Source organism: Ochotona curzoniae, unplaced genomic scaffold, assembly GCF_017591425.1.
Source record: "Ochotona curzoniae isolate NIBS_2020 unplaced genomic scaffold, NIBS_Ocur_1.0 scaffold_3223, whole genome shotgun sequence".
In the NCBI taxonomy this organism is placed as follows: Eukaryota; Metazoa; Chordata; class Mammalia; order Lagomorpha; family Ochotonidae; genus Ochotona; species Ochotona curzoniae.
Genome location: NW_024467108.1, coordinates 11,732,529 through 11,759,940, shown reverse-complemented (window position 1 = coordinate 11,759,940; position 27,412 = coordinate 11,732,529). Strand labels below are relative to the sequence as shown.

Genomic DNA, 27,412 nt, shown 5'->3' with positions numbered 1-27,412 from the left:
CCTTACTAGGTAGGACACAAAGATTAGTTACTCCTCACTAGGGTATTGAAGATTTCTCTGCACACTCCTCCTAAAACTGTTCTGTGCCTCAACTGTTGATAAATGCCTTGTTAGATTTATAAGCCAGTTTAGACTATCCTAAAATCTGCCAAGTTCAGCAAAATTATGCTTCAACACTTTAAACTGCTAAATACTAAAATGAAAATAGACACGAGACAGCTCAATAGTACCCTATAGCCACTTTAAGATGTGTAGCAGCCAGTTCTGGGTATAATCAAAACTTGAAATGCCAATGAAGTAGTCACAGGATATGATTAAGAACTTGCGTGGCTTTAACATATTGATTACTCAATACCATGTCAATTAATTCCATAATGTAGTAAATTGTTGATGTTGTGCTGGGGCTTTCAATTGATCGGGATGATATTCTGCCAGCTCTACCTTCAGACCAGAGATGGTCTGCCCAAGAGACTGTTAAATTTATCTGGACAATAAGATGCTGGACTCTGTGCTTGGTATATGTTTGCAACGAAAGAATCTTGTCTTAATTTGATCTGTAATACTACAACAAGGTGGAGGAATCCACCATGGGGGGAGGTCACTGGGAGGGGTTCTGGGAATCCCAGAGCCTATGCAACTGTGTCACATAATGCAACATAATTAATAAATATATATAAGGTCAATAGAAATATAGGTAAACATGTCTGTGGGTGTGTTTTTGTATGAATTGTATAGTGAAAGCAAGTATACCTTGCAGTGAGGATAAATTGCAGTATTAATATCTACTGTAGACATTTAAAATTTGAAATATTTAAAATTCTTCCTGGGGCAAACATGTTGGTGCTGTTACTAAATTACTGCTTGGGAAGTCCACTTTCCCTTTCAGAGTGCTCCAGTTAGTGCTGGGTTTTTTATGCCTGATCCAGCCTCTTGTTAATGTATACCCTGGAAATTGAAAGGGAATGGCTCAAAGGCTTGAGCTCACCTATCTGGGAGACTTGCATTGAATTGCAGCCTGCAAGCTTCAGTCTGACCTAGTCAAGGCTGTTGCAAGTATCTGGCAAGTCTATTACAAGATCATTCTCCATATGTCTAAATTTGTCTGTTTGCCTTTCAAGCAAATTAAAAAATAATAATTCTGAGAGTTTTTTTTGCTTCAAATAATTTCTTTAAAGGGTACACTTTGTGGAAATGTTATCTTAAAACTATTTCAGAGAAGCATTGCAGAAATTCATTGGAATGTCACTGGCGTAAACCTGGAATTGCACTTTCCTCATTAAAGAAAAGGCATTATGTTTAAATTTGTACATTGAAAATGGGCATTATTGTGAATATTATGGCAATAGATTATCATGCATACGTACAAATCATGGGGTTCCAGCATTAGCACACTTTACTTGGAAAATAAAATCATATTAAATGACATTTTCATGAGAAATTTGTTTTGTAAATGAGAAAATCCAAGTATGGCAGTATGGCAATTTTATAGAAAATGGGGACTCTCATATAATCTTGGAAAACTTGGAAACAGTTGCTTCATCTTTCAAAGTGTCATTTTGGAATAAGTATCAAAACACCTTCATTTCCTCCATAAATTCCATTTGCTCAAGTCATCTCAAAGAAGTTATTAATATGATATTTTTTGCATCATTACTTATAATAGCAAAGAAAGCAAACTCAGTAAGAGACAAGTTAAATTGTTATAATTCTGTACTATAATTCTCTCTGAAAAATCATGATGTTCAAACATGTTGTTATGGATGAATTATCACTCTAGCGTAAAAATTGAGCTCCAAGAGAATGTTTATAATCTGCTTTCCATTGCTTGAATAAATGTATACAAGGGGCCAGCATTACAGCATAAATGAGTTAAGCTGCTGCCTGAAATGCTGGCCTCCTACATGAGTACCAGTTCAAATCTTGGCTGCCCTACATTTGATCCATCTCCCTGCCAATGTGTTTGGGAAAAAGTGGAAAAAGGCTCAAATACCTGGATGCCTGTACCTATGCGGGACACTTGGAAGATGCTTTTGTCTCTTGGTTTTGGCTGAGCCCTGCCCTGCCCTTTGCAGCCATTTGGAAATGAATCGGTAGAAAGATCATGCTCTCTGTTCCTTTCTCTTTATTTTTCAAATAAATAAAAAATATCCAAGTAGGGAATTTATTTTTAGGGTGTTTTTTTTTTGCCTTCTTCAATTAAATGTATTAATTTTGTAATCAGAAAAAAATCTATATAATAAAAAAGACAACTGTCCTCTTGTTTTTCCCACAAGTGTTACTCTGGTTTTTGTTCTAATATATCACATGATTGTAGAAAAAAAACAAAAGCACTGTTGTTTTATGGCAGCAGGGACTACATCTTAACTGCTTTGGCTAATGCTTAGTCCACTTTTCTTTCAAAATATGGTATAATAACTATACCAATCATTGAAATGTTATGTATTTACTTATAAATGATTTATTTATTTTTATTAGAAAGGAAGGTATTCAGAGAGACAGAGAGAAAGATCTCTCTTTTACTGGTCCACTTCCTGAGTGGCTGCAATGGCTGGTGCTGAGCTGATCTAAAGCCAGGAGCCAAGAGTTTCTTCCTGATATCCCACACAGATGCAGGGTCCTAAAGCTTTGGGCCATCCTCTATTTCTTTTCCCAGGAGACAAGCATGGAGTTGGATGGGAAGTGGAACAGCCAGGACATGAACCAGTGCCTAAATGGGATCCTGGCACATGCAAGCCAAGGAGTTAACCACTAGGTCATCATGCCAAGCCCAGAATATAATCTTTAAGAATAGTAATTCTAGATATATTCTGAACTAAAATATTTCTGTACTACTGCATAGTTTTAACTCTGATATGAATTATTTTCCCTTTCAGGTAAACAACTACAGTTTAGAAGAAGTAACACATGAAGAGGCAGTAGCAATATTGAAGAATACATCAGATGTAGTTTATCTAAAAGTTGGCAAACCCACCACAATTTATATGACTGATCCTTATGGTCCACCTGATATTACTCACTGTAAGTACATTCCCATTGTTTGTTTTCATTAGCACTTCAGGTTACCAAATAGGATTTTTTTTCAAGTCTATTTTCAAAGTCCTTTGCTTATGTACTCACTTTCATCTAGCTTCCAAAAGTATTTCAGAGGGGGCATTCTGCTTTTTTACCCATGTCACCATATAGAACTTACCTAGTCTTTGACAGTGGGACACCATGAGGAGTTATCAGCTCCACCATTATAGAAAGGCTTACTGGTATAAGCTGTGGAGAGTGTGATTACAGTCATATAGGGCAAAGTAGTTCATGATCTAGGCAAAATACACCAGAAATAGTTCTGTGCTTCTTCCTGAGGGAAGAGATCTGGCACTTCAGTTGTCAATATATGGGCATCATTATTGTCATAAGTGTTAGCTTTCCCTGCATCATATAAACTTCAGGAAAGCCAGAGGAAATAATGTCAATAAGACGGTAAAGTTGTGTTAGCAGAGGGAGGGGCAGGAAGGTTTCCAGGGCAACAACAGACTGTGGGACAGCACACGAGTATCCTCGTGAAGTTCACAGCTCACACATTTGCTTATCTTCTTCAAAGGTCAACATAAACCAAGTCTAAGATTCTATTTTTAAAGGACTAGGTTTAGAAGAAATTTCCTGGTTTTAATCTAAGTTTTTTCACTTATTTATTTATTTGAAAAATGGGGAGAGGAAAGAAGAGACAAATACAGATACAAACACAGATGCAGACACAGCGAGAAACGAGAGAGAGAGGCAAAAGAGGAAGGGACATTTCCTTCTGCTAATGTAGTCCCCAAATGCCTACAACAGTTGGGACTGTGCTAGGCCCCAGCCAGGGGTTCAGAATGCTAGCCATATCTCCCATGTGGGTGACGGGGACTCACATTTTCCAGCCATTCCTGCTTTATTTCAGGGCATGTATTATCAAGAAGTTGGAGTCAGGAACATACATGGGACTCAAACTAGGCACTCCGATACAGAATTCAGGCAGTCTGACAGATCTGCTAACCACTTCATGAACTTATCATTTTGTTGATATCAATAGGTTTGTTCATTTTGACATGGTTTTAATTTGATTTATTTATTTATTTATTTATTTGATTTATTTATTTGTAGGCAGGGTTACAGAGGGGTTGGGGGCAGAGAGAAAGGAAAGAGATGGAGAGGAAAGAGAGAATTATCTATCATTGCCCAAATTTATCCATAGCCAGAGCTAGCCCTGTTCAAGGCCAGGAACTAGAATTTCCATGCAAGTCTCCCACATAGTAGCCTGGGCGGCAAGCACTTGAATCATCTTCTGTTCCTTTTCCAGGAAAACTAACAGGAAACTAGATGGAAAGTGGAACATCTGGGATTTAAACTGAAGCTCATGTGGGATACTAGTGTCATAAGTGGCAGCTTATCACACTATATCACAATGGCAGTGCCAACATTCTGAAATTTTTAGAGTCTAATTGTGAGACCAAGAAATTGGAATGTGGTACCTGCCATTAATCACTGCAATGGGCCTAAGCAAGTCATTTCACCTGAAATTTCGATGTTTTATTATTATTTAAAGCATGTGTCTGTACTCTTGAGAAACAGTAGGATTTTGTCCTACCTGCTATTTGTTGAAACTTTTACTAATGGAGCATTAAGCCTGTGATTTAAAAGTGAAAGGATGGGGTCCAGCATGGTAGCCTAGCGGCTAAAGACCTCACCTTGCATGTGCCGGGATCTAAATAGGCACCAGTTGGTATCCTGGCAGCCCTGCTTCCCATCCAGCTCTCTGACGGTGGCCTTGTAAAGCAGTGGAGGATAGCCCAAAGCCTTGGAATCTTGCACCCGTGTGGGAGACCTGAAGAAGTTTCGGGATTTTGGCTTTGGATCAGCTCAGATCTGGTCGTTGTGGCCACTTGGGGAGTGAATCATCAGACAGAAGATCTTCCTCTCTGTCTCTCCTTCTTTCTGTATATTTGACTTTGCAAAAAAAAAATACATATATATATGTATTTTTTTAAGTGAAAGAAGTGAAAGGCAAGTATGCCATTGTTGTAAAATGTTTTAAAAAGAATAAAAGAAAACGAAGAAATAAAGAAGGAGAAGAGTGGCTAGGGAATGTTGGCAGAAGGTAGAGGGTGGGAAGCATGCTCCTAATTCTATATTGTGAAATGTGTGAGGTTTTTTTAACTTTACATAACTAAAATAAACAAAAATTAATGATTTTCCTCTTGCAAAAAAATGAAGGATTGAATAATTGTATTACCTGCCGTTTATGTAAGCTAATGCTTTTCCTAATGATGAGTCTAAAATGAATCATCCTCCACATGTCCAGATGTATCTTTTTTGTTCAAGTAAGCTGTAATCTTAGACCAGCCTGTGTGCCATTTCATGAAAGAAATAAGAGGTCTATGGCAAAGACAGAAAGGGGAGAAAGTAAAACTGTCTAATAACATCAAGAAATATCTATTGAATATCTTTAATATGTGTAAGTCACCCTGTAAGGTAACGTGTAGACTTCAGAAGATTGGCATTCAAGGAACTTGGTTATATCAAGAACTTGGTTCAAGGCAGGCTAATTCAGAAGTATAAATAACAGCAACTTTTGGCAGAATAAGAGGGATATATGTGCCATAAAAATAGCTAAAAATAAATATCTTTTGGAAACTTCAAGGAAGGGGATATGTCATCTGACTTTGAAAGATGAGAAAAAAGCATTTCATAACACAGTGTGCCATTTGAATTCTGTTGTGGAGAAAAGGTAAGATTCCATTGTCTGAGATAGATATGAATTATAGGCAATTGGTTCACTGGACCAAATCATGAATACGGGCTTTATTCCAGGACAATATATATATATCAGGGGGATATTTACATTCATCAGTCTTATAATACTGTAGAATTGGTACTATATCCAACATAATGATAGTCAAAGAGAATATTTAAGCAAGAGAACAATGGCATTACTGTTGTGCTTCAGGAGAGTCTCCATTTATTATATAAAGTAGATTTGAGAAAGTAGGAAGGGAGTAAGAGATCCAAATGGGATTTCAGTCACTGAAAAGGGAGATGAATTGATAAAGAACATAAAAATAAGACCAGAGTTCTTGGCCTTTCTGGGAAGGCACTGCAGCATATTTTGGGAGAAAGTCTTTTACAAGAGTTTGTTCCAGTGTAGGCATGTGAAACAGTGGGGTACGCTACCACCTGGGATGCCCCCATTCTTTTATCAGAGTGCCAATCCAAGTCCTAGTTACTCTATTTCCAGTCCACATTTCTGCAAATGCATCCTTGGATGGACTTCCTTGCTCCTGGCATCAGTTTGGCCTAGCCCCAGCTGTTCCATACATTTGAGAGAATAAACCAGTGGATAGACCATTCTGTCTTCATCTCCGTGTTTGTCTCTGCCTGTCTGTCTTTGTCTATCTCTGTTGTTCTGTCTTTCAAATACATAAAAAATAAACATTTTTAAAATGAACTTGTTCCCTACTAGCCTTATTCATTTGCTGATGGGATATTATGTGAAAAGAAAATGAGCTCTGCAATTATAAAGCTAACATTTTTATTTCAATAGAAAATTAATCATCATTCTGAAAATATGGGCACTGGTTCTCTCTCCAATTCTTCTCTTCACCTAATTATACTAACTGGGGTTACAGATATAGCTCTTATTACATTGTTCTTTATCCCAAAGGTCACTACCATGTGCCTGTGTATATTAAATGCAAACCAACAGCAACTCCTCCTTTTTGAAGGACAAGAAAATATTAGGAATATGGCAAGCCTATTTTTAACAAAGCCTCCAAAGTGCAGTATGACACACTGAATCACCCACTTAACAGATTTCTTTTCTTTTTTCCCCCACCCCTTAGCTTATTCACCACCGATGGAAAACCATTTACTCTCTGGCAACAACGGCACTTTAGAATACAAAACTTCCTTGCCGCCCATCTCTCCAGGAAGGTACTCACCAATTCCAAAGCACATGCTTGTTGAAGATGACTATACCAGGTCAGATTTGTTTATTGGTTAACTGAGTTTGCTTTTAATGCCAACAAGAAATCACATTGTCTTAACAGCATGTCAGCTATTTTTTTTAGAGTAACTGAACATTCTGGCTGCCAATTGAGTTATATCTTAAAGAACTGGTAAGAGTTCAATGTCAGAAATTTATAGTCTTGCCTCAAGGGGAAACCTGAAAATATTTGTAAGCATGAGTAATGGCCTTTTTTGTGAAACAAATAGCATTTGTGTGTGTGTGTGTGTGTGTGTGTGTGTGTGTGTGTGTGTGTGTGTGGTGAAATAAAAAAATAGGTACTTATGCATCATTTTTCATTTATTAATACTTTTCTTATCAGATTTCATTTGAGCTTTCCAACCACATTGTAAAATGGTGGTGTTTGAGCAGAGATGACAATGCTGAGGTTCAAAAGGCAGGGAGTAGCATACCACATTTTCCCATTTGCTGAATTTATAGACAACATTGAATTCCATGCTCTTGTCACCACCAACAACAGTGCAATTTGACAATGTAGAGCAGTAGCTATAGGTGGAAATGAACAGAGAGACGATTACTACAAATGATTTCAATCTATCTAATAATTCTAAGGGATAACAAAACAGAATTCTAAGATAGAGTGAGAATCATATTACTAAGCTATTTAGCCATTAGTGCTGTTAAAAAAAAATGCCAGGCCTGACAGTTCAGACTAAGTTAGTTCACTTAAATAATCAGTAAAAATGCAGCAAATATTGAATAATGAATAAGTTAGTAAAAAGTGGATGAATAATAATAAATGCACAATTTTTCACTTTTTATCTTTAAATGTTTTGAAGGAATGTGCATTTATTACAACTGACAGTGTAATACAAAGATAATCAAGAAATGAAAACCTCCATCGCTGTCTGCGGAGTGACCTAGCTTGAGAATTGTGAGGGTGGGGCGTGGCAAACATGTGAAGTAAGTTTGTCAGTTCACTTGCACAGGTGTGTGCAGACACACACACCGCCACTCTTTGGCCATTAGTGATATCCTCTCATAGGTGCTCAGTGTTGCAGGCAGCACCATGGATATCCCAGGTATTTCCTAAGAAGCAATGTGACAGCCTGGCATAACTGTTCATGTTTTTACCAGAGATAGACAAATGTATTTAAATGAAAACTCCCTCAAATATAAGTGGGGTTTGAGTTGTTTTTACAAAAGAAGTTTATATTTCGTACACTTTTCTGCAAGTTTTGCCTGTACAATGCTTCTTATCAAAATTAAAATCACATACAAATTTGTATCCTTTATTTTTATGTTTTGTGTATTAAAGTGAGAGAGAGGGCCTGCTCTGGCCTGATTTCCTGCCTCTCTTACTGAAGCCACTTATAAGCCTTTACAAAAGTAGACACAACTTCCTGCTAGTTCACTTTCCTCACTGGTCTATTTTCATGCGTTGGTCTTTCTGTTCTTTAGTATATCTTTTTAAATGATTTAGCTTTTTTTTTCATTTATTTTGCAATATCAGGTTTGCTGAAGTAGCTTGTTATATCTTTAGCCAGGGAATGAAAGTGTGGATGCTGAAAATGTGCATCTGTGGCGTAAATGAAATACAGATTTCTAGGCAGAAATGTCTGATCTTTGTGCTCTTAATTAAAAATGAGGTTTGCAAAAAAGATAATCCTCATGGCTTTCTAAAGAACTGTGCAAAACAAGCACCTTTATCTACCTGAGTAATGAACCCTTTGCTCTCATCCTATCACTAATATTTGCTATGACTTTAATTAGAAAATGCCATTTTACTAACCTGGTTCCATAGTAAAGCAATGTTTATTAAAGCCACTTTATAACTTACACCCTTTGCTAACCGTTTTAGATATTCTGTTCATATGATCCTTCCAAATACACAAAGGGCTTTCACTCTCATTCTAGGCATGTATAAGTTGACGTTCCAAGGGATGAGGAAATTGCTTAAGATTATACAGCTTTTCATCTGAAAAACTGTGTTTCTAACAGCTATAAAACCTGGCTAGAAGAAACTCCTTAATTTCTTGTTATTGTAAAAATGAAATCGAAATTATATAAAACTGTACTCCTTATAGAAGTACATAGCTAGAGATGGGTCTGGGAGTTTGTGTGAGCTTTAAAACAACTAAACCAGGGAACCTAATGGCTAAAGTCCTCATCTTGCATGTGCCGGGATCCCATGTAGAGGCCGATTCTAATCCCGGCAGCCTTGCTTCTCATCCAGCTCCCTGCCTGTGGCCTGAGAAAGCAGTCGAGAATGGCCGAATGCCTTGGGACCCTGCACCTGCATAGGAGACCTGGAGGAAGCTCCTGGCTTCTGCCTTCGGATAGGCTCAGGTCTAACCATGGCAGCCACTTGGGGAGCAAATCAGCCAATGGAAAATCCTCTATGTCTCTCCTCCTCTCTGTATATCTGACTTCCCAATAAAAAATAAATCAATCTTTAAAAACCAACCAGAACTGGGACTTACCTCTGCCTCTGGCTATGTAACTCTTGGCAGGCAGTTTCACCTCTGCAAGATTCTGTTTCCTCTTCTGGGAAAGGAAACAGTAACTGAATCAGTCTCCCAGGTCGCTGTCATTGTTAAATGAGATAATGCATGCAAAGAACTTATAGCAGTCCCTGACAAATAATATGTACTCAGTGAGTGCTATCTATTTATAATAGTCACGCTTATAATTCTTAATCCATTTCAGACATCTCAGGAAATGCTTTTATACTTGGTGTTGTAGGAAGAGTCAATTTTTTCCTGCAGGATACATCTCGGTATATTAGTTTCTACTCCTGGCTCTTCTGTTCCTACGAAGGACCAGAATAACTTCCCCAAAAATCTTCTTCTCCTGGTTGGTACATGGTAAACGTGTGAAGCAAGTCCTGTCAGATCAGAGGCCTAGATGTGTCTGTGGCCATCGGCACACACCACGCACACCACTTACCACTTTGACCACTGCTGATGTCCTCTCGGAGGCCTGTCTTCGAGGTGTTACCATGAGTCTCGCGGGCTCATTTCTTTTTTTTTAAGATTTATTTTATTTTTATCACAAAGTCAGATATATAGAGGAAGATCTTCTGCCCATTGATTCACTCCCCAAGCGGCCATGTGTCTGGAGTTGCACCAATCCGAAGGCAGGAGCTAGGAGCCTCTTCCAGGTCTCCTACGTGAATGCAGGATCCCAAGGCTTTGGGCCATCCTCGACTGCTTTCCTAGGCCACAATCAGGGAAGGAGCTGATGGGAAACAGGGCTGCTGGGTTTAGAATCGGCATTTATATGGGATCCTGGCACATGGAAGATAAGGACTTTTGCCATTAGGCTACCACACTGGGCTCATCGCAGGCGCATTTCTTTCTTTCTTTTTTTTTTATTGGAAAGGCAGATATACAGAGAGGAAAGACAAAGAGGAAGATCTTCCATCTGATAGTTCACTTCCCAAGTGGCCGCAACGGCTTGAGTTGAGTCAATCCAAAGCAAGGAGCCCCTTCCAGGTCTCCCACGCAGGTGCAGGGTCTCAAGGCTTTGGGCTGTCCTCAACTGCTTTCCCAGGCCACAAGCAGAAAGCTGGATGGGAAGTGGAGATGCCGGGATTAGAACCAGCACCCATATGGGATCCCGGTGGGTTCAAGGCAAGGACTTTAACCGCTGCTATTAAGCCGGGCCGGTGCAGGCGCATTTCTAAGAGGGGTATTAATTGCTTCATTCTTTTATATTTTGTAAAGATACATTTTATTTACCTAAAGGACAGAATTACACATATACACAGAATTTGGGGGAGGGCAAAAGAGAGATCTTCTGTCTGCTGGTTCATTCCTGAAATGGCCACAGGGCCATGGTGGACCAAGATAGAATCCAGGATCCAAGAGTCTAATTGGGGTCTCCCACGTGGATTCAGGGGCCTACATGCTTGGGTCAACTTCCATTGCTTGCCCACTTGCATTAGCAGTTAGCTGGATGAGAAGTGGAGCAGGTGGGACTCAAACTGTTGCCCATATGGGATGACAGCATCTCAAGTGGTGGCTTTACCTGATATCCCAGTTTAAGTAACAAATAATATTTAATAATTATCAAAACAGAAGCATATGTAAACAAATAAAGTTTCTCTCCCCTTATTATGAGGATCCTACCCTCTATAAACTTTTTCAAAAACCCCAATTGATTAATGTTTAGAAATATTTAGATCATATATTCTATGCATACACATGTAACATGTAGGAATATATAGCATCAAAAAAAGGTTTTAAGAAAAAAAATGACTTGGGTTTAAATTTGAAAAATTGGTGACCACTGGTCAGAAAATCAAGGTCAGAAAGGACATTTGTGGTAGGGGAATGGCAAAAGAAGATTCAAAGAATGTGAAATTGGTAAGTGCTAAGATGGCTGAGGAGAGAGAAGCCTCAGGAACCTCAACCACAGAAAAATACCAAAGCAATCATGGAAGGATCATATTTCCAGGGAACAGATGGGAAATGTTCAGGAAAGACCTAGTAGAATAACTAAAAGCACAGACTCCAAAAGTCAATGGGGAGCTACAGAGGAACAAAGCATGGCACAGATACTTCAGCATCAGCTCCTCGGCTAAGGGGGGACCACCTTGCCAGGAAAAAATAAGACAGCACCCTGCCAGACAAGCAGCCTTAACTATGGGAAAACAACAGTCTTAACTTTGAGTGCAGCCTGGAAAGCTATCCATATTTCAAACTCATTGCTTTCCCAAGGAACCTACACTGCCTCCCTCTGCCCACAAAGCTCCAGACTCCAAGCTGCTGTGGCAGATTCACTCTAAAAGCTCTACCCGGATTTACAGGACAGCAAACAGCCCAGGTGGTAACAGGGACCAAGGCCAGACAACTTTCAAGATAGTGAGTATCCCCCTGCAGCTGTGGGAATTCTGGGCATAAACCCTGGAGCCGTGTTCCTTCACTTTGCATGATCCAGGAGTGTTCCCTTTTGCCTTGCTGGGGCTCAGTACCAGCAACAGACCATTAAAAAAAATCAGAGAAGCAGATCTGAGGAAGGTTCCTCCACCTGTCTTCGTACACAGTGTTAAAAGCTCAAAGACAAGTCCCAGTGTCAGCCTTGCATGCCTGTGCCCTGGAGACTGGGACTGTTGCTGGCTATGCTATAATCTTGGGGTCCTGCTCTCCACCTCTTCACCAGTGGAGGGCCCTACCTGCACTTCTGTGCCTAGAACCGCCAGCCGTCTGTCCACAATCCCCAACAAAAGTGGTTCTCACTCTCTAAGACCAGCATTATGACTCCACTGCATCCTTCAGTCCTAGGACTGTGACTGTTAATACAATATTACTCAGAGTCACTGCTATCTGCCCTGTGGGACCTAATGAATGACCTGTCTGCATTTGACTGCTCCAGAGTCACACCTATCAATGCAAAACCCCTGGTGTGTCTTGTCGTCACCCAGTAGGGTGGAGGCAAGGTCTTCATCACATTCTGGAGCATTTGGTGCTACAACTTCGACATCTCTCAGGCTTACCTGACAAGACAAGAGGAAAGACTCATCTGTTTCCTTCGGCATCAAGAATGAGGCTGCAGCCATCAAAAACCCTAGTGTGACTGGCACCCAACTCTCTGAAGATTAGAGGTGCACATCCTAGGAAGTCCACATCAACTTCAGAAACTTACTTATGCCTCCATAAAATGCTCCAGGCAAGACAACTATGGCACTCATGCAAACTGCGGACATTGGCTAAAGCTAAAAACATCCCTCAGACATTATACTTCTGGGCTCATCTATAAAACCCAAGTGCTATCTGCTCGCATTTTCTGTAAAAAACATAGTTCCAGCATATATCAAAGCACAGATACCAAAGTATGGACAAACAAAACATGAAAAAGCGAAGAAGCGGGGCATTGCCAAAAAAGTGTAGTAAGTGAATAATAATCATTAAAAAGAACCAAATGTTTACAACTGAAACTTCACCCCAAAACCAGCCATACAATATATCCTACATTAAAAGTAATCATAGGATCTGGTGGCATGGCCTAGCAGCTAAAATCCTCGCCTTGAATGCGCCGGGATCCCGTATGGGTGCCGGTTCTATCCCGGCAGCCACACTTCCCTTCCCTACTTGTGGCCTAGGAAAGCAGTTGAGCACGGCCCAACGCTTTGGGTCCCTGCACCCGCGTGGGAGACCCGGAAGAGGTTCCAGATTCCCGGCTTTGGATCGGCGCAGCACCAGCTGTTGTGGTCACTTGGGGAGTAAATCATTGGATGGAAGATCTTCCTCTCTATCTCTCCTCTCTGTATATCTGACTTTGTAATAAAAATTTTAAAAAGTAATCATGAAAATAGAGATCAGACCAAATTCACTAATAACAGATGCAAGCAATAACTAACCAACGAAATGACAAAAGTCAATTTTTAAGCATTAATATTAACCTTGAATGTGATTAGGTTAAATTTGTATTCAAATGATTTAGACTGAGGGCTAGTGTTGTGGCATGGCGGGTTAAGCCTTTGCCTACAAAGGCAACATCCTTTATAGGCACCTGTTGAAGACCCAGTTGCTTCACTTCTAATCCAGCAGCTACTAATGTACCTGGGAAAGCAGCAGCAGATAACACAAGTACATGGCCCCTGCACTCAAGCAGGAAACCTGGAAGAAACTTCTAGTTGCTAATTTGACCTGCCCACTTGCAAATTCTCTCTCTCTCTCTCTCTTTCCTTTTCTCTACCTTTTTTCCTTGTTTCTCTGTAGCTCTGCCTTCTAAATAAATAAAAAATAACAAATCTAAAAAAGCATAAAAAGAAATAGATTGGGCAGATGAACAATTTTGGTGTTTAAAAAAGCCCAACTGTATGCTGCCTACAGGAAAATCACTTCACAAGTAAATATACACATAAAGTAAAAGCAGACAGTTGGAAAAAGACATACCAATCAAAAGTAAATAAAAAATGAACAGGAATTTTTATACTAATGCTAGATGAACAAACTTTAAATAAAATTTATAAAAAGAAATTATATATTGATTAGAGGATTGATTCAAAAATGAGATGTAACATATGCATTTTCATAACCACTGCATATGTATATTATAATAAAGATATATGCAGAAAATATTATTAATTATTAGACTTAAAAGGAGAAATGGATTCCAACAAAATAATAGTGGAAGACTTCAACACCATGTATATCAGTGGATAGCTCATCCAGACAGAAATCAATAAAAGTACAGCAGATTTAAGCCATATATATTACAGAGCATATGAACCTAACACATTTATACAATGTTTCATGCAACAGCTACAGAATATATATTCTTCTTTTCTGCATATAGAATATTTCCTAGAATAAACCATGTATTAGGCCACAAATCAAGTATCTGTAAATTATAAAATAAAGAATCATATGATGCTTCTGTCTTCTGAGACCACCAAGGGACAAAACTAGAAATAAATATGAAAAACAATATAAAATGTATGGATCTGTAGAAATTAAACAGCGTACTACTTAAAGACCAAGGAATCATTGAAGAAATTTTAAAAAACATTAAAAAAAATTCTTGAAGCAAACAAAGTTAAAAACATATCAAAAGCTATAGAAAACAACAAAAGAAATGTTGAGAGAATTTTTATAGCCATAAAAGCTTACAAGTTAAAAAAAAATCAAAGCAATCTAATGATACAATTCAAGTACTTAGAAAAACAAGAACAAATCAAACTCAATTCAGAAGGTGATAAATAATAAAAATCAGAGCAGAAATAAATTAAATTGAAACTAAAAATATTCAAGAAACCAACAAAATGGAAACCTCATTTTTTGCAAAGACAAAGTGAACAAACAGTTTGCTAGACTAATAAAGAAGAAAAACTCAAGTCAATGAGGTAAAAGAAAAAATTACCACGAGTAGCCCAGAAATAAAAAGGAACAAAAAGCCTGTTATGAACAACTATATATCAACAAGCTAGAAAACATCAAGGAAAAAAATCTTTGCTATTTATAAACTACTAAATTTCTTTTAAAATCTAAACAAGCCAATAACAAGGAATGAGATTAAAGGAGTAATTAAAAGTCCTTCATCAAAGAAAAGTAAGACCTACTGGCTTGGCACCTGAATTTTACAAAACATTTAAGGAAACTTAACTCCAATACTCTTAGCACTCTTCGAAAACACTGGAAAAAGGTGGAACTCTGTCAAACTTATTTGTGAAATCATCATTACTCTAATACCAAAACTGAGACTGACATTGTGGTGTAGCATCTACAGCTACTACTTGTCACTTCAACATCCAATATGGGAGCCTGTTTGGGACTCAGATGCTCTACTTCTGATCTAGCTCCCTTATAATTGTCATAGAAAAGTAGTAAAAGATGGCCCAGATGCTTTAGCCTTTGCATCCACATGGGACACCCAGAATAAGGCCCAGGCTCCAAGATTTTGCCTGACTCATAATCCCTGGTCATTGTGGCCATCTGTGGAGTGAACTGACAAATGGAAAATCTCTTTGTTTCCCTGTGTTTTTGTTTTTCTTTCTGTTCTGTAACTCCAAGTTCAAATGAATAAATAGATATATTTTTTTAAATCCCAAAGCCATACATAAAAAGATTAATATCCTTGGTGAATATAAATGCAAATATCTCACCAAAATATTAATAAGCCAAATACAACACAACAAAAATTATGATTATGATCAAGTGGAATTTGCTCCCAGAGTCAACTGCAGTTCAACATTCAAAAATCAATAAATGTCACAAAATGTGTCAACACAATGGAAGCATTTGGTCCCAGAGCCTATGAAACAGCATTACATAATGCAATGTAATTAATATAAAATAAATAAATTTTTTAAAAAAGAAAGAATGTGCATCAAAATTAGAAAGGAGGAAATCAAAATGTGCTTGTTAACAGAAGAACATAACTGGAGAAATAAGAATGTATTCAATAACATTCTCACAAAAATGGGAGACAAATATCTAGAAGAGTAAGATTCAATTCCTTCTTCTCATAGACAAAAATCAACTCAAATGTATTAAAAACCTGAATGCAACGCCTGAAATTATGAAATCACTAGAGAAAAAAACATAGGGAAATGCTTTAAAGACATTGTGTGCACAGTGGTTATTTTGAAAACTACCTCCAAAATGCAGATAGAAAAATGGAAACATAGACAAATAGTATTATGTCAAACTCAGAAACTTCTGTGCAACAAAGGAAACAACCAATAGTGAATAAATATCAAACAGAATGGGAGAAAATATTTATAAGCTATTTAGCAGAAAAAGGTAAGTATCCAGAATATATCAGCCACATAAAAGCCTCAACAACAAAATAAAACATAAACTACTCTCAAAAAAAAAAAAGTATGGATGAGTTAAGCCACCACCTGCTATACCAGCATGCAATATCAGAGTGATTATTCACTTCCCTCCTACTCTTCTTCCCACACAATTCTCTGTTCATACACATGGAAATGCAGTGACCGATGACCCATGAGAGAGATCCAAATAGAGTCCCTGGTTTGTTGCTTTGGCCTGGCGAAACCCAGGCCCTTAAAGCCAGTGGAAGAGTTAAATAGTTTTAAGATATCTTTCTGTCTGCTTTTAAAAACTTAATTAAAAATGCAAATAACTAATATATATTTTTAAAAAGGGATCCAAATTCTTTAAAAGCACACATCCTGCACATACCGCATTCCACATTCCATAGCCCTATCCCACATCCCAACTTCTCGTTTCATATACTGTCTTTTGAAAGAGAATTCTAGGCGATGAACGGAGCTTCTGTCACAAGACTAAATTGTAATCCTGACATACCACTTCCTACTGAGATGACCCTAAACAAGAGATTCAGTCTCTGTGAATCTTAATTTTCTCATCTGTATTTTTCATATAAAGCATCTTCTGATTTCCTAGGGGATTGTACAATTTTAATAATGATATTATATGTGAAACCTGCCATTTTTAGAAGGTCATAGAAATTTGCTATTTTCTAAGATTTTACATTACATACTGTTTGAGGCCTGTTTCCTATTTTCCTAAAATAGTAAACCAAAAGAATAAATCTCTACTGATGCGACACAGGCCAGTAGGGAAACATTTCTGTTAAATGGGAAATTTCCAACAATCTATAAAATCATATCAAATTGGAAGCCATTTATTCCATATGCTTATATATTGCTCAGTCTTTTTTAAGAACTATTTCCCTGTTCCCTTGATTTATAATCACATTCACTATGTATGTACAGAATGCTTTTTGTTAAACAACTTTTTATTAGTATTATGCAGCAATGACTTAGCTTATCCCTTTTTTTACTATCTAAACAAATGCATACCTAAATAGGCTGGGAAATTGTTTTTCCATTAATTGAAGAAAAGGCAGCACACAGATAAAAAAAAAAAAAAAAAACTCTTGGTTAAAATTCTGGTGCAAAGCCAGCATTCACTATGAGGTGCATATCTGGTTTTCAGTTTGTAGACCGCAAAGCCATTTCAATAATGTTAGAGTGGTATTTGGCTCAGGAATGGTTAGACTACCCGAGTTAGAGATACCATATATGGCACCCATGTAGGAAACCTGGAAGAGGCTCCAGGATCCTGGCTTCGAATTGGCGCAGCTCTGGCCGTTATGGACACTTTGGGAGTGAATCAATGGATGGAAGATCTTCCTCTCTATCTCTCCTCCTTATATATCTGACTTTCCAATAAAAACAAAATAAATCCTTTAAAAAGTGTCAAAAACCTAAGTCCAAGCTGTAAGTATTGTATTGCCCAGTCTTACAAAGCAAAATTCACCTAGCCTTGCATTAGTGCACCCAGCTATCATTCTAATGGACTTAACATAACGTTCACCCACCTCGTTTAGTAATCAAAAAGTGTAACTAACTCATCTTCGAAGTTAAATAAGACAGGAGCTGGGTAGATGATGATAAAGAGCACATTTAGTTTTAATTATAATGAAAATCGATTGAAGATTACATCAAGAAAATTAAAGTATCTGATTAATGGTTTTAAAAAGTGCTCTGGCTGCTATGTGGAGAAGTAGGGGAAATACTAAAGAAATGAGGTAAGGAATGGAATCTGAGATGGGGAGAAGTAACCACTCCAGAGAAAAAGCATGGAGGAATCTGAGTTACATTTGAAAGCTAAATTGCAACAGCTTTTGTTCCATGTGGCGAGCAAGGCTGGTTTAGTCAAACTATTTTACTGCTGATAATCTTTACATTTTTTTCTAAATATTTATTTTATTTATTGGAAAGATTTGCAGAGAAAGAGAGAATCTTCCAGAATGACTGCAATGGTCAAATCTAGGCCAGACTAGAGCAAGGAGCCGGAAACCTCATTCTGATCTCCCACATGGACTGCAGCTTCTGCTGTTTCCACAGGCATGTTATCAGGGAGCTTGATCAGAAGTGGACAACTAAGGCCAAAATGTGTGCTCATGTGTTACGTCAGGGTAGCAGGCAGTCCAACCCTTTGTGCCACAGCCCCAGTCCCTAAGCTCCCATGCTTATGCTTTTTACCATCTATGGAATAATCTTTCAAAATAGTAAGTGTTTTGTACTGTTGTCATTTTCTTATCTGTTGACATGTAACTTTATAGATTGGAACTGGTTAGAGGCTAGACCACTGTTTCTCAAATGTTTTTACTCACGTGTCTAGCAGGGCTTAGAAAATGAGCTGTGCTCCTCAGGGTCTCAAGAAAAATGTGAAGCTTTCTATCCAAGCAGAACTAAATTGCATGTTTTACCATCAAAGCTTGGGAAAATGTTCTTGCTTACTTTAATGTAAAAAAATATTTAATTACAAACTAAATTATTTTTACCCACAACCTGAAAGTGAAATTAACATACCAGAAATGTTTTCTGAGGATATTAACACTCCCTGGCAAATAAAACAGACCCCAAAGTAATATGAGTACTCACATTTGAGAATTAAACAAAACTCCCAATTACTTCTGCAGTTTCATAAAAACAGTCCTTTAATGATTCCTTAAGTTACATAGGCTCTATTAGGAAGGTTCTCAAAGAATCAGTATCTTCTTTCAAACTAGGAATATATTCTAACCTCTGTATTCTTATCTTAAATATTTAATGATTTAAAACTGTTTCTGGATGAACTGGAAATTCCTTCTTTCATGGGGGAAAAAAAAAACTCTTCTCCTGTAGGCCTTTAACCAGAGTAGGTGGTACGCTGAGCAGACAAGGGAGCCTACTTTAGAGCTTGGTCAGTATAGGAAAAGTGATCAGGTACCAGTGTCCTGGAGCCACATTGCTCGGGTTTTAATCTCACCTTGACCAGTTCCTAAGTGTGTTAGCTGTGTTACATTAAGTTGTCTAACTGCCCTCTGCTTCAGTTGCTCCATTTATTAAAAAAAAGAGCAGAATAATGCTTTTCAGCTGATGGATTTACTATGATAGTAAACTGAGTTAATACATATCAAGTGCTTGGAAAATGTCAACACTTGGTAAATATTAGTAGTTATTCATACTACTAAAAAAACAAAGATTTTTATCATGGCCACAAATAAACTCTCTTTTGAGTAAACATTTTCTAAGTTCTTATGAAAATGTAGCAAATAATAGTTTGTAGCTTCTCAAGCATGTTGTAATCCGTATACACTGTTTCTACTTATTTATTTTGCAAAACACTAGAACATTTTTATCACAGAAATTCATATGGTCTTAATGCTTTATTGAGAATATTTATTTTTATGACTACAGCAAATATCTAGTACCACCTGCCCTGAAAATCCAATATAGAATTCAGTGGAACCAAATATGGTATAAACTAGTCTATCAATCTAACCTCTCAGACTAATAGAATTATCCTCTGGATAATTTGCAAATGTTATTTGCCTTTCCTTATTCATAACAGCTCTCAATAACCAGCATAATGTAGCTTTCCCTTAAAACATTTCAAAAAACATGGCATCAGAACCTTTTGGAGATCACGATAAAACTTAACCAAATTAAAGATTCATGAGCGAATGTCCTTGAGTTATCTATTTTGCTGCATTTGGCGTGCTTGATTTCCCCAATAGGGAGCCTGGTAGTATGAAGTGTCTTTCAAAGTATCCTGTAGTGACAGGAAGGGAGGAGTGGGGTAAAGCTAGTGAGACAGATGGAGAATAGACTATTAAGTGAAGCCTTGAGGGGAGTTTTTCCTCTTTATGGATGTTGACACCACATAACCATTTAGGTTTACTTACATTAAACCGTGAGGCCTGATTGATAGAGCTACCCTGTCGGAAGTAGAAAGAACGACTATGCTAATGGGGAACTTGACGAATCTGAATTGAGCAGGGATAATACCAATATGTATTGCAAAACATGTTAAACTGCTATCTCCTGTCAGGGAAATGAATCGGGTGTTAACAAAACTGAAGCAGTAATGGGAATTTTAACACTATCTTTTATATATTTATTGTTTCTTATGTACCTCATAAATTTATTAGGCATAAGTATACAACAAACACTATGTCATAATTTTGTGGAGTATTGTTATGACACATCTAGAACTATTATTGCTGTAAATGTAAAATCCATAGAGTTACCTTTTTCTGTCCTTTTCTTTTATATTGTTATTTTCCATGCTACAGTTTTGAGGGCATAGAGTCCCTTCTCTGCCTCCCCTTCCTGCTTCTCTGTTCTCTGCCCAGCCCCTGTTTCCTCCCATATTATTACAATAGTGTAGTCCTCTTGCAACAGGCACAAGTCCAACAATCTGCTGTTTAAGTGTGTCATGACTTTGTAGGTATAGGTAACGAGCATGTTGTCAAGGTATATTTAACAGTTTCGTTGGAAGTTTCCTTTTATTTGGAAGTAGAGATACATACTGCAACATATCTTCACCTCCCAATATGCTAGTCTCCATTATACAGTTCATCTGTGAGAATATATATACACACAGGGGCCTATATATCTAAATCCAAATAGTTGCTTAATCAGTGCTACATACTATATTAGGATGAGTTCAACCTTGGCCTTCAGGACTTTTTGATTTCAAAAGGAATTGACGAGGCTCAGACATTGTGGTGCAGTGCTACTTGGGTTGTGCACCTCTTGTATTGGCATACTAGTTAAAGTCCACAGTATTTTACTGTTTATGCAGTTTCTGTTAACATGCAGGGAACAATGGCCCAAAATGTAGGTCCTTTTCTCCACTATGTGAAAGATCCAAATGGAGTTCTGGGATCCTGACTTCAGCCTGGCCCAGGTGCAGGTACTGTAGACTTTGGATGAGTAAAATGGCAAATGGAATATTTTTTTCTGTCTCTCTCTCCCCTTCTCTATCACTTTGTGTTTCAAACAAATAAGTCTTTTAAACATAATGATTAATGATGGACACTGGAAACATGTGAGAGGACCGGTTGTCCCTTCCCTTGAACCATTTCCACTGCAGTGTGCTTTTCATTTCAGCCTGTATGTGTGTAACACTGAAATATGCTATATTCCATGCCTAAATACAAATATATAGTCTCTTCTTCTAGAAATTAACTTTTATATCTACACATAATTAAAGCAATAGTCAACAAAAGACAAGAGAACTAATTTGTAACTGTCCACATGTAGATCTATGCATTCATAATCATCCATTATAGCAGTTATAATCCCTGAATGACTTAACATATCCTTTATCTTTAGCTGCTCTGGGTAGTATCATCTATTGATTATTACTATAACAATGCCTAGGAAAATTTGGGGATACAATCATTGCATTCCAAAGATTGCATTCCATATGCTCTACACCTCTAAATCTCATGAATTTTGAATTGCGTTACTTAGTCCTTGCTTCTAGATAATTTCACTAATATAGATCACGGAGCAAACTATATCTGAGTAAAAGACATTTTTTAAATATTATCTCCAATTATTTCCTCAGACATCTCTTTCAGTCTTTGTGGCTATATCCATTTTCATTTTATTATGTATCCATCCAATTTATATTCCTTTTTGATGGTTTCTTTCCAATACTTTATTATTATATCATTTCCTCTAGTTAAAAAGTATTATTTGAGGATTCTTCAAAATTTTTCTTGAAAAAATGTTTTGTGGAAAATTATACAGAGATTTTTAAAAATCACATTATCTCTTAATTTTATTTCCCCCACTAATCTTTTGAAGCACTCTGATATAATCACACAGAAGCAACAGGTAGACAAACCATTTATGAGGCTATTACAATAATCAGGTAATAAATCATGTCTTAAAGGAGGCTATAAAATAGAGAATGTTCACAGAGAAGAGCAACTGAGATATATTTAATGCTCAATAAATAGGGACTGGTGTCATGAGTAGCAGACTAAGCTGCCACCTGCAATGACATGCATTCCGTTTGGGCAACAGTTCATGTCTGCTCCACTTTCAGTCCAGCTTACTGCTAACATCCTGGGAAAGTGGCAGAAGGTACCCTAAGTGTTTAGGTCCCTGCCACCCATGTGGGAGAGCTGGAAAAAGCTGATTGTTCTTTACTTCAGCCTGACTCTGCCCTGGCTGTTGTGACCATTTGTGGAGTAAACAGAAATTCTCTTTGCTTTCCACTCTTTCCCCTCTCTTACTACAACGCTGCCTTTCAAATAAATGTGGACATGTTTTTAAAAACACTTAATAAATATTTTTGTACTAGGGGTAATGTCATGTGAACATTTACAAGACACTTGTTATTGCAGTCGGGTTGGTTTCTTGATTTTTTGTTGTCAGTTTACACTTCTATCAGTTGCATGTGAAAATGCTTATCTCACTTAACTACTTGCCTTTGAATTTCTGTTTAAATTCTATGTTTTTTGCTTTCTCCCTTTTTCTTTACATATATATTTGCAAAACCCCTGTTTCACCCACTCATCTATCCATTCATATTTTATGCTGTAATTCATTTAACAAATATTCTCCATTTTTTTATATCCTCAAGAAGAGAAGAAATTGTGTAGTGTTAACGCAGGCAAGTAATTCCAAAAACATGATAGCAGTAAGACATATTGCATTGGGGAAAATTTCAAATGTGATAGTGAGCTCAGAATAGGCATCTGATTCAAGTTCTCAAATCAGGGGAAGTTGTGTGAATGAGACTGGAAAGAAAATAAGTAAGCTAGTACAACCTAGGACTTTTTGTGACAACTCCAGTAAGATACAACATGGAAGACAAAGCAGTATTTTAAAAATCATACATGGACAGAAGTTCTTCCACTTATCCTCTTGCCCATGCTACTTCTGTATTTTTCACAATGTTTAGGACCAGAACATCTCCACTTATAGGCAAATATTACTTAAATACTTCCTAGCAACAACTGATAATTGCATAGCAACTTACAGAATACCAAGTGGTTTTTAAGGCACTGCTTGCTTTTCATAATAATTTGAGGAGGCAGTTGTAATTATCCTTTTTATTCGTGAAATAACTGAGGGTTCAAGTATTTGTATCTCTTCTATCCATGTGGCAGCACAGATCTAGTTCAGAGCTCCTTGTTTTAACCAGGAGCAACCAAGGATTTTGCAAGCACTGTTGCAGACAGTTGGATAGTGAATTAGTAGAGGCAAGAACCTTCTTCTCTTTGTGTGTTTGTGTGTGTGTGTGTGTGTGTGTGTGTGTGTGTGTGTTTCAAATACAAATAAATAAGGAAAAACTGTTAAATATCACTCACTGGCTCTATAACCTATTGCCTCTAATTCTTTACTTAAAAGGAAGCGATGGTACCTTAGTTTGCAAAATATTGCTGAATAGAAATGCCATACAGAAAGCAGATATGTACTCAGCATATGATAATTGCTTTCTTCCTCCCTTTTTTATAGAAGCTCCAAATCTTCTTTTTTATTATTGATAATCTAAAGAAACATTTATCTAAGAACCTGGAGTGGTGTGGTGGGTTGGAGAAAGAATCATTAAGTCTAAAATATATTTGTGGAGTTATCAAATACAAACCCTTAGTAAATATTAAAGGGCATACAAAGTTCAGACCACTATTTATTAATAAGTGTTTGATGCCAGATGTTTTTGATACATTAGTACATTTAAACTGCAATCTCAGATTATTTGGTTTTAACAAGTTTCTCAGTCCATCAAATAAAAAGAAATTTTATGCTCTCTTAAAATGTTTCTTACCAACACTGCAGATCATCATAGACTCAACAATATTAGAAATAAACTTTAAAGATGTATTTTCTACTAATGCTAATATTTGTAACCATGTGCTGAACTGTTACCATATACCAACCTGTGATAAGAGTTTTCAAAAAAAATTTTATTGATTAGGATTCTGTTTGGGATGTGTGTTTATGTGTATCCCATATTGAAGTGCCTGATTTGAGTCCCAGAACCTTCCTGTCTGATCCTACTTCCTGCTAATGGGAAACCTGTGCTAGATAAGTCAAGTTGTTGGGTTCCTGCTACCCCCAGAGGAGATCTGGAATGAATTCCATGCTCCTGACTTTGGTCTGGTGAATCCTTTGCTATTGTGGTAGTTTGTGAAGTAAACCTACAAATGGGAAATCTATCCCTCTCTGCCACTTTGTTTCTTTCTTGTTTTTTTTTTTCTCTTTTTAAAAAAATTTCATTTTGTTTATTTATTTTTTTATTACATTGCATTATGTGACACAGTTTTTTAGGCACTGGGATTCCCCCTCCCCCTCCCCCAACCCTCTCCCCCATGGTGGATTCCTCCACCTTGCTACATTGCCACAGTTCAAGTTCAGTGGAGGTTCTTTCATTGCAAGCATAGAGTCCAGCCAGCATCTTATTGTCCAGATAAGTTCAACGGTTTCTTGGGAGACCATCTCTGGTCTGAAGGTAAAGCCGGCAGAGTGTCATCCCGACCAATCAAAAGCCCCAACATAACATCTGCAACAATCCACAACATCATGGAATTAGTGGACATAGTATTGAGTAACCAATATGTAAAAAAAAATTTACATTTTATAAGTAGTATTTTTTCATTTCTGTTTCTCTGCCTCTCTACTTTTCAAATAAATAATTCAGGAAATTATCTCATTTAGACTTTAAGGTCAGTATTGCTATTTTCACTTAAAGTATGGGAAAGGAGAAATAAGAAATTATTAATTGTAATCATAAATATTTGTGTGTCATTACTATGTGTTGAAGAAGCTACATGTATAAATTCATTAGCTTTCCATGATTCATCATTCCCATGAGATAAATCCTGTTTGTCTCCATTTCACAGGGGAGAAAACTGAGGCTTGGAGCCACTGTGTACTTGCTCCTAGAGCTGGTCATCAGTGGAGTTAATGTCTGAACACAGACATTCCAGGCTCCAGACCACCTATCCTTAACTTCAGTCATGTAGTTGATATAAAACAGGATCAAGAATTAAATTAACTACAAAGTGGGCTCTTCTAGCTGTACCACATATATAGAATTATTCGCTTTGAAATTGCTAGACAATTTTCCATCTTCAAATAAGTCTTTGATATTTTCTTTAATCCAGAAAGGTAGAACTAAAGCTTGATGTGATAGCCTCTTCCCAGAAGCACTGAAAAACCTGTTCTGAGGAAGCAGCCAGCTCTGACATGATGCCAAGGCAGGAGGTTAATATGTAATGCCTGTCATTCTAGCTACTTTACCAGACCCCACATGACTGGTTTTTTTTTTTTTTGAAGATTTGTTCATTTTTACTGTAAAGATAGATATACAGAAAAGAGGAGAGACAAGGAGAAAGATCTTCCATCTGCTGATTCCCTTTCCAAGCGGCCGCAATGGCCAGAACTGAACCACTCCTAAGCCAGGAGCCAGAAGCTCTTCCAGATCTCCCACATGGGTGCAGGATTCCAAGGCTTTGGGCCGTCCTCGACTGCTTTCCCAGGCCACAAGCAGGGAGCTGAATGGCAATCGGGGTCATTGGGATTAGAACCTGGGATCCCAGGGAGTGCAAGGCAAGGACCTTAGCCGATAGGTTACTGCACTGGGCCCCCCCACATAGGTGTTTTAATGAAAAATTTAGCTGTGGTTATTTTTCTTTGAGTGTAAATATTTAAATATCAATCCCATCTTAGATTTTTTTAAAAGAGTGGGTTGACCTTAAAATGGCAAAATGTACGTCCTGTCTCAAATACCCTGCTTTGTAATGGAAATGTCATCAAGTGATCTGTTGGAACCTGATGTTTTGTTTGATATTTCATTTTTTTTAAGATTCATTTATTTTTATTACACAGTCAGATATACAGAGAGGAGAAGAGACAGAGAGGAAGGGAAGATCTTCCATCCGATGATTTACTCCCCAGGTGACCGCAACAGCCGGTGCTGTACCGATCCAAAGCCAGATCCAGGAACTTCTTCCAGGCTTTGGGCCGTGCTCAATTGCTTTCCCAGGTCACAAGCAGGGAGCTGGATGGGAAGTGGAGCTGCCAGGATTAAAACTGGCGCCCATATGGGATCCCGGCGTGTTCAAGGCGAGGACTTTAGCCGATAGGCCACGACTCCGGGCCCGATATTTCATTTTATTAAGATCCCTCTAAAGTCTCATTTACCACACTGAAACAAAGGACAAAGGCAGAGTTTAAAACTGAAATAGATGCCTTAGTCAAAGATTTCTAAGCCAGCTCTGTGAGGACTTGCTCTGAATTTATAATATTAATAATCCCCCATAATTAGTCAACACTGAAGAGACATTTTCTTGGTTCCTTTTCGTTGGAGGGCCAGATTTATAGGGAGAAGGAGAGACATAAAGAAAGATCTTTTACCAGGTGCTTCATTACTCAAATGGCCACGATGGAAAGATCTTTTACCAGGTGCTTCATTACTCAAATGGCCACAATGGCCAGAGTTCAGCTGATCTGAAACCAGGAGCCAGGAGCCAAAAACCTCAAGCCTACTCCTGTCTTCTACATGGATGCAGGATCCCAAGGACCTAGGCCATGCTCCACTGCCCTCCCAGGCCACGAGCAGAGAGCTGCATAGGAAGGAGAGCACCCGGGCATGGAACGGTTCCCTTTATGGCATGTTGGTACTTGCAGGTGCAGAATCAGCTTGTTGAACCACAGCACTGTCCTAACTTTTTTGTTTCTTATTTTAATCTTTGTGAAACCTTATAAAATGGGCAGAGAGATGTTATTTTCCTATTTTAGAGGTTGGATTCTGATAAGGACTCCATTACTTAAACTAATTAGAAAACAAGTGGCAATTTCACTTTAAATGAGCGGAAAATGGGGAATAGAAACCCACCTGCCAATATGAAAACCTACAATATACTTTTAAAATATAAGATTTATTAATTTTACTTGAAGATCATAGTTACAGAGGGAAAGAGAGAGACACATAAAGAAATATTCCCTCTACAGATTCACCCCTCAAACGGCCACAACAACTGCAGCTAAGCCGATCCAAAATTGGGATCCCAGCATGTCATCTAGTTTGCCCATGTGTGTGTCATCTGCTGCTGCTTTCTCAGGCCACAACAAAGAGTAGATTTGGAAGTGGAGCAATTGGGAATGAACCAGCACCCATATGAGAC

The 27,412-nt window shown here is 37.8% G+C and overlaps 1 protein-coding gene across 13 annotated transcripts in view; it reads left to right on the top strand.

The window, feature by feature from the left end:
• DLG2 (discs large MAGUK scaffold protein 2) overlaps positions 1–27,412 on the top strand; it is a 1,763,217-nt gene that overhangs the window by 1,321,354 nt on the left and 414,451 nt on the right. For all 13 annotated transcript variants that reach the window (XM_040964332.1, XM_040964339.1, XM_040964335.1 and 10 more), the window contains 2 exons: positions 2,874–3,018; positions 6,864–7,002. In XM_040964332.1, the coding sequence (XP_040820266.1) occupies positions 2,874–3,018; positions 6,864–7,002 (284 nt within the window). The remainder of the gene's footprint in view (positions 1–2,873; positions 3,019–6,863; positions 7,003–27,412) is intronic.